The sequence below is a fragment of the Parambassis ranga genome, chromosome 9, assembly GCF_900634625.1.
Source record: "Parambassis ranga chromosome 9, fParRan2.1, whole genome shotgun sequence".
Taxonomy (NCBI): Eukaryota; Metazoa; Chordata; class Actinopteri; family Ambassidae; genus Parambassis; species Parambassis ranga.
Window position 1 is genome coordinate 8,006,029 of NC_041030.1, and position 9,668 is coordinate 8,015,696.

A 9,668-nucleotide genomic window follows, 5' to 3' on the forward strand; every position below is an offset into this window, starting at 1 on the left:
TCATCCACGTCCATGAGTCACTCAGTGTAGGCAGCTGATACACCCTGAAGGTACAGTGTCAAAAAGGCAGTATACATAACCACACACACACACACACACACACACACACACACACACACACACACAGGAACAGGTGTGCCTCTGTTTGGGCTGTCCGGGCTCCTTGACAACCATCTAAGACATGCAGTCCACTAGATGATAATCAGGAGCCTACTGAGAAAACACAATCTGTCAGACAAAGGAGATGTCAATCAAAATGTGAATTGATATCATACAGGAGAAACCAGAGAACATGTATATTCAGATGTTTTAATCTTCAAGTTTATTGTATTGGAGAGTGGCCGAAGACTTATATCACTGTCACATAAAGCTCTTACTAAACAAGTAAACAGCTATGACACCAAAGACTGGTGTTTTGTTATCATTCACCCAGTAAGGAGACACCAGCATAGATGCAGAAATAAAGGTCAGGTCACATTAAAGTTGGATGAAAGCTTAAGTCATCCTGAATGAAAAGTGAAACAAGCCACTACATTTAAATGCAGCACACAGTGTCCTGCGGGAGTATTGTTTTTTGAAAAGCATTTTTAGTGTTTTTTCTTCTATATTTACTCTGAATGGCACTTGTGTTGCACAGGGAAACTAATCAATGCACCAGTTTTGTCATTCTTCTAATACAAAAAAACAAACAAAAAAATGGAACATATTCAATTAATTTGACAGACAAAAAGGGAGGTGAAAGTTAGGACTGATGTGTAAACAATATTATGTGGTTTAAGTACAGCTGCTGCCTGTGTGATGATGGTCAAATGTCAGATCTGACCTTTTGAAAAATGCAGGAGGAAATGGGAGACGCTATGCAGTTAACAGGGAATTGCTTGCAGGGGTTCTATGAATGCGGTCTTGTACCTGAAAGATAAGCCTAGTCTTAGGGTTAGTGTTAGAGCTTCACAATGCTCCTCTGCATGATTGCTGCTATTGAGTGCTCCTCTTCATCCTTCCGTCTCACTATACTGTACTTAGGCTTTGAGGAGGCCTACTGGCCCAGATGCATTTTTTCTTGAGATCCATTAACTAAAAAGGGTCTAACTTTCCACAAGTTCACACTGAGGTTCACTGCTAACTTTTGCTCTCAAAAGCAAAACTGGACACCATTCGAGCAGCCAAATCACAGCTTGTAGCGCCACAATGTCTCGCTCCTCCCTTCATTACCATTAGTGAATAAGAGATGCCCATTGCGGTACCACGGACATTGATATATCCGGTAATGTGCAACCCGTCATGGCTCAGTTTTCTGCCACATTGTACCAACATGGAGGAAGACTGGGACAGAGCCAAAACACAGCATCAGCAGGAGGGTGAAACAGGGGGCACCAGTGGCTGGTATTACCTAGATAAATAGAGGCAGATGCAGTCTTTTGTATATACAGACTACACTTACCGTATGATGACAAATCAAAGTCTCTTCATTCCTCATTAAAATAATGTGATTGACAGTCCTTGGCTCTCGATGAAAGAACAAAGCAGAGACTTGCTCCATCCTCTGGATCTCAAATAACTGCAGAATTAATACTTAATGCTTACTCGCCATTAATTGATCATGAGCATCAATGCAAGTGGATTTGACTGACAGTGGAACCTAATGTCACTGGCATTATGAGCTTGTTGACTTCATAGATCATTGTGTTGACATAACACTTATTTCTCAATGACAACTCTGACCAAGAACCTCTCAGATGTTTGTCTTAATAAAGTCTCACTAATGAGCAATGTTTTATATTTGACTGACAGCTAAATAACATGTTGACTGAGAGGACTGAGGGCCCAGCTGCTCAGCTAGTGGGATATGAACATGCAGGTGTCGGATCACACAAGTCTGATACCTATATGGTAAGAATGAAATCTGCTTCATATTTGATGTCAAAAAGAGAAGAGTTCTTATTTTATGTTTTCTATTTCCCAGAGCTTAGTCTGTGTCTGATATTGACATAATATGACTGATAAAAGAGATTTTATGTGAGTGTGGAAGTCCTACCAGAGACGAGTGAGGATCCATTTAAGCCTTTGGTACCAAGGTTAAATGGTCTCCATGTCTAATGAATTGTTTAATACTCTGGCCCAGTCACAGGTCTAAGGACAGATGCTGGGAGGCCATAGGGAACATGTGTGTGTCAGTCATTTTAAAAGAAAAAGAAAAGCATTTTAAGGTAACTGATAAATGTAAATGTGTGGTGAGCTCATGTAATGTTATCACTTTGTCTATAAAGTATTATGTAAAAAAATAATCAAGAAAGACAAATGTGATTTATTAATTCTCTAATAAACATTGATATTAGATGACAAAAGTAACATTTAAAAAATTACACTTTTAGCAAATAAATTACTTCTAATATGAAATCCTTACCTTATTTTTTATCATTAACACACATAAACACATCAGCATTCTCAGTAAAAATCCAAACATGATTTTCTCAGTAAAGTGCTTTGTTTTCAGACTCTTTCCATTCTCTCAGTGTCTCTGCAGGCTCGGCACCCTGTGCATCCTGGGCTCACTCTGTTGAGGGAAACCGGGCAGGTATCCAGGGGTCGGGTGGTTCCCCTGGTGATAGTTCCTGGGGACAGGAGCTCTGGTGGCTGACTGTTGGCGTCGTCGGTCTCCAGCAGGTGGAGCATTGTTTCGTTCATTCTTAGTGTGATGCATCCTCTGACCACTGTCACTGTTTTCTTCAACATCTGCTGAAGGTTAAAAAAAAAAGTAGGATGAGGGGGCAAACATCTTACACTTACAGCATTAGCAGAATAATCCACTGACGACTAGGTTATCAAAACATAAAAATTTAAAGGGCACCAATAAAACAAGAAACAACTGATGAGAGAAAAGTATGGGGATTCTCATTCTTAGGTTATTTTTGCATCAGCCTTTTAGAATTAAAAGTCTGACCTGCTTCTTCATTTGAGGTGTTGTTGTGCTTTTGTTGTTCTGCAGCTTGTCGGGCCTCTTCCAGATCCATTTGTGCCTTTAGTGCTGCTTGTTTGTTCTTCTTCTTGTTTTCCTCATTTTGCTTAAGAGAAGTACACATTTTTATTATTCTCTTCAGTAAAGTGCTCATTTCATTCTTTACATAATTCAGTTTTTATGTGCCAAGCAGGGGTGGTTATATTCTGAGCTGATAGCTGTTACTGTACTGCCCTCTGCTGGAGACTCACTGCTAATGCACCTGCTGTGGCAACAGATGCACGCCACAGTGGCCTCAGGTGGTTTGCACTTTGCTTCACAGCTACTGATATGAGGTTTAAAAGCATACCAGGAAGAAAAAGCGACCACATTCCACACATTCATCAGCACATTTTTTAGAGTCACAATATAAATATGAGTGTCATGTTTTGACATGGATATTTTATTTATTCCGTGTATAAAAAATAAAATGTTACCGTTTGTAGTTTTTTCTTCAGATCCATGTTAGCTTCTCTGTAGCTTTTGGATGTGGATTGCAAATAATAAATGGCCAGACTGAAAGATCAAATAATGGATGATTGTATTTAAATACCATACAACTTATACCAAATTATGCCAAAACACTGCATAACATATTCCAGCAGTCTGCCGTTGACTCACACCATGAGCAAAATGAAGGGGAGCACCAGCCCAGGGTTAGAGGCATAGCTGAACGCTTTTCCAAACCAGGCAGGGAAGTCAGACTCCAACGTCTCCTGGATCACATCAAACATACGGTTCTTGCCACTGTGGAGAAGAAAATCATCATGACAGACATATTAGTTATATTTTAAAGTTCAGCCACCTTAAAGGAACATCATACCTGAAGGGTCCGCAGTCAAAGGAAGGAGGGATTGTGACAATAGTGTAGATGGCAGGTAGAGTGGAGAGGAAGAGGATGACCAGTAACATGGCCATGTAGAAGTTGTTGGAACCAGAGGCTTTAAAGACTCTTTCCTGAGGTACATTACAGCACATCACAGCCCAGCACTGCAGGTACATGGAAACATGGAGCCGCAGGAGGTTTAGGGCAGGAAGACAAGGGGCGTAGAAAGCACCCATCCTGGGGTGGAGGAAAGCATCATTTATCATCCTCGGCACTCTGAGCTTGTTGTTTTACAGTGTTTGTTTCCTACCATATCATTCCTTGATTAAAGATCAGGCCCAGAACATTCCCACTGACGTCAAACTCAGAGTAGGATGGCTAAAGATGATACAACAAGACAACACATTCCATGCACAAAAAGTTCAAGTCTAGGAAAGACGCACATCTTAATGCATAGTTTCAAAACTTATTCTGGAAAGCATGACTCACAAATCCAGCCTCAAGATCCCAACACCAGCAGTAGTTGAGAAAACGAACAAGTACAGCTCTCAGGAAATCACCGATCAGCAGTGTGATGTACGTTGTCATGGTGTCAGATATTATCAGCCGAACAAACTCCTGCAAAGGACAAGATAGAAATATACATATATATATATATATATATATATATATATATATATATATATATATATATATATATATATATATATATAATATTATACTAAATGATCTGAATAATTTGAAAATAAATATTTTGTCTTATTTAAGTTAATGTAAAAGATTTGCAGCTGACCTTTGTTTTATCGATTACTCAGGTTACATGTACTTGATTTAGTTTATCTATTAAAAATAATTGATACTATCAATTTGATAGTGATCTATTTTTTACTCCCCTGTGTTGTCATTTAATATTTGCTCCTTTGTGTCCACAACCCCATGCTGTAGTAAGACTTACATCACACAGTTACATAATAGTTTTCACACATACATGTACACTGACCTGCCCCACCATGGTCTCCCAGCAGGGCCCTCTGGGCACATCAGCAGGGTGGATAGTGTTGGGTGGAGCAGTGCTGTTTCCTGACACTGTGCCATTGTAGAGACTGGCTTCCCATGTGGTTATATTAAACTTCACTATCTTCTCTTCTTCCCTCTGAGAACGAGATGCTTCGGATTAATTACATAGTAGTATTACAATCTGATGCATCTAGACACATGGGTTCCCACCTTGATGTTTATCTCATCCATGAGTGCAATGATGAATGTGTAGAGGTTTCCCAGGAAGAGGGCAAATATGCGACCCAGCTGCCACTGCAGGGCCACACGAGGGTGGTAATTTTCCAAGGCACTGATGACGTCAAACAGCATGGGGCAGAACATCCCCAGCAATGACATGACCATGTTTACCTGAGAGCACATGGGCCTCAAGCTCTGGAAACCTCATATAATCACATGTAAGGAAATATCCAATAAATACGGTGGCTGTATTTTTTGTCTTACCTCATTTCTTTCCCACCAAGTGTGATTCTCCAGTCCATCTAGGGCAAACTTTTGAGAGCGACGCACTACAAAGTAGATGAGGTATCCACTTCCTGCTAAGCAGCAAAGGACCAGAAAGTTGGCCAGCACCCGCAGGAAGCGAGTCAGGTGGATGTTGTCATCCTTTCGGCTCTCTTGTTCCTCTAAGATTGCCTCCTAGAGAGGTTAATAGGATGAATGCACCTGTTAATACATGTGTTGGTGTATTACATCAGAGCTGCACCAGCTGCACTTACCTTAAAGCTGGTGGTGATAGAGGCAAACTTATTGTCTGCAGTTTCAGCGTTTCCTATCAGGTAATCCCAGCTGGTGAATGTCTTCCAGCTAAAATTGAAGCTGTTGTCATCTCCAACACCAGACTCGTTTGCATTACGTGCCATCCTTACATGTAAACCACAAATAACATTAAATATAAAGTTATGGATTTTAAAAGCTTTATTAGCTGCTTTAACTGACTTACGTCCTAATTACCACCATGTAGCTGTAGGCCACTGTGCCCACACCCACCAAGAAGTATGACAGAGGCATTCGGAACTTGAGCCAGCCAATGGCACGCTGGTTGTTGTAGAAACCATAGAAGAGCACTGAATACTGAGCATAACCCTAGACAGGAAATCTTAGTTTAGACAAAAAGATATGTAACAGACCCAAACTATTTAAAGAGTTTAAAGTGCTGTCCAAATGTAGTCAACTAACCCCAAAGTCCCAAAGAACAGCAAAGTCCATGGCACTGGACTCCTCTGCCCTAGGGACAGTCTTTCTTGGGATGCTGCCATAGGGTCGCCCCATTAATGCCTTATAGAAATAACCAGGGACATACAGAGTTACAACAGGGGGGTAGGAATACATATATTGTGATCATGTGTCAGTATATAGAACACTTAAAAAATGCTAAATTTTACAGATGAAACACTAAACAAAGACACTTTGTTGACATCTGCAAATGAGAAAAAAAAACATAAACACTGTAACTAATAGAAATTGTGATAAAAGGCAGCAAACCTCTGGTACCATAACCAGGCCAAATGTAAGACCAAACAGGATCATGTTCACACCATACATCCACCTCAGGAAGATAAAGTAAGACGCAACTGAGGAGCCAAAATGACCTGAGGGGTGAAAGGAATAAAGACATCTGCTGGATTCAAGTGAAAGTAAATATGTGTTCTGTATAAATCAGAGTTCCGTTTTAGCTTCAAAAGAAAAAGAAGAAATCTTACTTTCAATCTCTTTGATTTTCATCTCCCAGGGAATGCAGGCTGTTTTGAAGTTTTCAAAGTCCCGCTGGAACTTCATCCATTTCTAATACCATAAAATGAATGAATCATGTCATCACTTACACTGAATGATCAAAAACAAGTGAACATCAGTGAGTTCTTGCCTTGGTCATCATGACTTTGTATGCATACAGTTTCCTGCCCTTTCCTTTCCCCAGAGCTCCCTCGTATTTCTCCACAAACTCCTGAGATTCCCTGTAAGAAAGCAAATATTTCATTACAATACTGACAATGACTCAAACTACAGGATTTGATTTAACCTGAAAGAAATCACTGTAGAGTGACGAGCTTCGTCTTCATCGGCCAGGGTTTCCCCCTCAGTGCTTGGATCAGTTTCTTCCTCTCATCTACGGCCTCCTTCAGCTTCTCCAGCTCCTCTGGTGACAGACACTCTGGCCTCACCTCTTTTTCCTCCTTGTCTTCTTCATCATCTTCTTCACTTGTCTCCTGCTCTGAACTGAGACATTAAAATGTGCCATGTTAATGTCTTTGTGTTACTTTGTGTTCCTCAGCAGGAAACCAAAAGGGGACATACTCTACCTTGTTTCCACCTTCTTCTTTTTCTTCTTCACTTCCTGCACCTTCTCCTTTCCTTTACCACCTTTCCTATTTTTCTTATCTTTTTCAGCACTTCCATGTTTCTTCTTTCCCTTACCGTTTCTTTCTTCATCTTCTCCCTCCTCCTCCCCCTCCTCCTTCATTTTTCTTGTTTTTTCATTTTTGATATTCTTCCTTGTTTTTGCAGACTTGCTGCTTGTTGCTGGGGCCTGTTCCTCCTCGCCCCTCTTCCTTCCTTTTGCTTCTTCATCATTTTTTGCTTTTCTTTTTCTTCCCTTTTCTCTGCTCAGTTCTTCATCTACGTCACCTCCTCTAGGCGCTCTTTTTTTCTTCGCATTTCTCCCACTCCTCTTTTTCTCTTTATCCCCATTTCTTCGTTTTCCTCTGTGTCTTTCCTGTTCATGCTCATTTTCAAAATGCAAAACTTCATCCTCATCACCTGTAATAGGAATGTAGATTCTAATGTGGATGAAGAAGGCTAGTGAAATTGTCTAAAGAACGGGAATGCTTAGTGAATAAAGACCCACTCACCTGCAACATCCAGTCCAATGTCTACTGTAGAGAAAACATGTAAACAACTCTCTGTAAACATTAAAAAGTTAAGTATTATCTGCATTTGCACATGTGCAGGACATGTAATTGAAAGAATGTATAGCACTATAAAACCACCAGCTTCCACCTCTGTTGACCTCAGCCTTTTGAATCCAGTCCATTTTTTATAACTTTCATTGACCCCTTTTGAGTGCTAGAGTTTGACCTACCTCATTGTGTACCTGGCCCTATTGTGCTGCAGTTAAAGGGTGATAAAGGGGAAAACAAAGAGGACCACTGACAGACTGAACAGATATTTATGTAGTGGGCCTTTTGATGTGTGTCCTTAGTGTAACCGGAGTGGCCGGCACATGGGTCATTACAGCCGGGTGCAGCACAGAGGCACAAAAGAGACAAACAATGGCCTAATGAAGGGAGACGGGGTGGCTAAGCCCACAAGGACGGGGGAGACAGCCGGGGGCCAGAGGCCAGCTCCCAAATATGCAGCAGAGTGAGTAGGAAGCAAGAATGCAGTGGATAGATACTGCATCTTTGTAGTGTAGTTTGAGACTTTATGGATTTATTGATTTAAAAAACACATAAAATCTATTAAAATAACTTAAATAACCATGAATCCTCAATAAATGTGGACATTTTGTCAAATAGGTAAAATCAGTAATCACTACAAATATTTAGTGTTCTCCAGTAATAATATCTTTTATACCTAAAATCAAAGATACTATACAGCAGATTAAGTCAATCTGCCAGACTTCACAAGCACAAAGAATAAATGTCCTCCTATAATAAATCATTTTCTTAATCACAGAACTATAAACATGCTCTTACTGTCATTCTCAGAAGTAATCAGACTGTCTCGAGGCATCTTCCTGTCATAGTCCTGAATCTCCTACGACAAACGCCCAAGCGTCCTGGAGTTATGAGAGTTAGAACTAAATGAAGCAGCAAGCTCAATCTCCTTCTGCATCTTCTGCATCTCAGGTGAGGATGCCACTCGTTCAAGTGTGGGCGTGTGTGTGTGTGTTGAGGGGCAGACGTGATGAGTAACTCGGATGAGAAGTTTACTTTTTCCTCGCCACCCATCGACCCGAAACAGGGACAATGATAGCCTGGAAACCCTAGAGCCACGCAATTTCACTAGCAATCAATTATTCAAAACAGTTATGACTGCCTTTATGTGGCTGTGTGTGTGTTTGTGAGTGTTTATGAGTGTGATCTGAGTATGTGGGTTGAATGTCAAAAACATGAGGGTTACAAGGGCAGCAGGCCAAAAAGAGGATCAGAGCTCTGTGACAGATTTCATTTTCTTCAGTCTTCATTGTATTATTCCAGGTCACTCTGCTGTTAGAGGTCACTGAAATGTGGCTTTTTAAAAAACACCTCATGTGGCTGTACGTCCTTATGGTCTACCATTGTATTTTTATAGTGTCTTGTTTATATAGTCACATATGCATCAGAACTATAATGGAATGGAAGGCCACTGTAACAAAATTATTATGAAAGAAGACAGACCTTGCAGTTTTGTGTGTTTGTGTGTTACTGTTTACTGTCTTTTATCCATTGAGTCTGAGGTTGTGCATTTTGTGCTGACTGACTGAATTTTAATTTGATTACTCAACAAGCAAGTTCACCAGGCTCTTGTCAGTACACTAATGTTAATTACTCATCTGTGAGTTGTGCTGGTGATGAGTAAACAGTCAATCTGCTTGCTGTGGTCCTGTGTCGATTCCTGGAATGCTAAATGTGTATGTTTGCTATAAATAACATTTCATAGTATTCAGGTTAGGAAACAACAAATAGATGATTTCAGCTGTAGTTGCTGTACATGAAAATGCTACATGCAATATGTAAAGGCTAAACATGCACCTGTAGAGGGCGGTATTGCTCCACTTTCCATTGTAGAGCAACACCAGGAAGAGGTGCC

The 9,668-nt window shown here is 40.5% G+C and overlaps 1 protein-coding gene across 1 annotated transcript; it reads right to left on the bottom strand.

Moving 5' to 3' along the window:
* Positions 1-2,509: 2,509 nt before the first annotated feature.
* Positions 2,510-8,827, bottom strand: tmc1 (transmembrane channel-like 1). The gene is made up of 20 exons (XM_028413922.1): positions 8,810-8,827; positions 8,573-8,633; positions 7,178-7,430; positions 6,912-7,094; positions 6,742-6,832; positions 6,581-6,662; positions 6,363-6,469; positions 6,057-6,155; positions 5,821-5,963; positions 5,597-5,741; positions 5,322-5,516; positions 5,049-5,228; positions 4,822-4,974; positions 4,311-4,439; positions 4,132-4,199; positions 3,819-4,058; positions 3,617-3,742; positions 3,433-3,511; positions 2,942-3,062; positions 2,510-2,736 (listed from the first exon to the last, which is right to left on the bottom strand). Exons 1-20 carry the CDS (start codon positions 8,825-8,827, stop codon positions 2,510-2,512), a joined length of 2,700 nt encoding a protein of 899 aa, XP_028269723.1.
* Between the last annotated feature and the right edge of the window lie 841 nt (positions 8,828-9,668).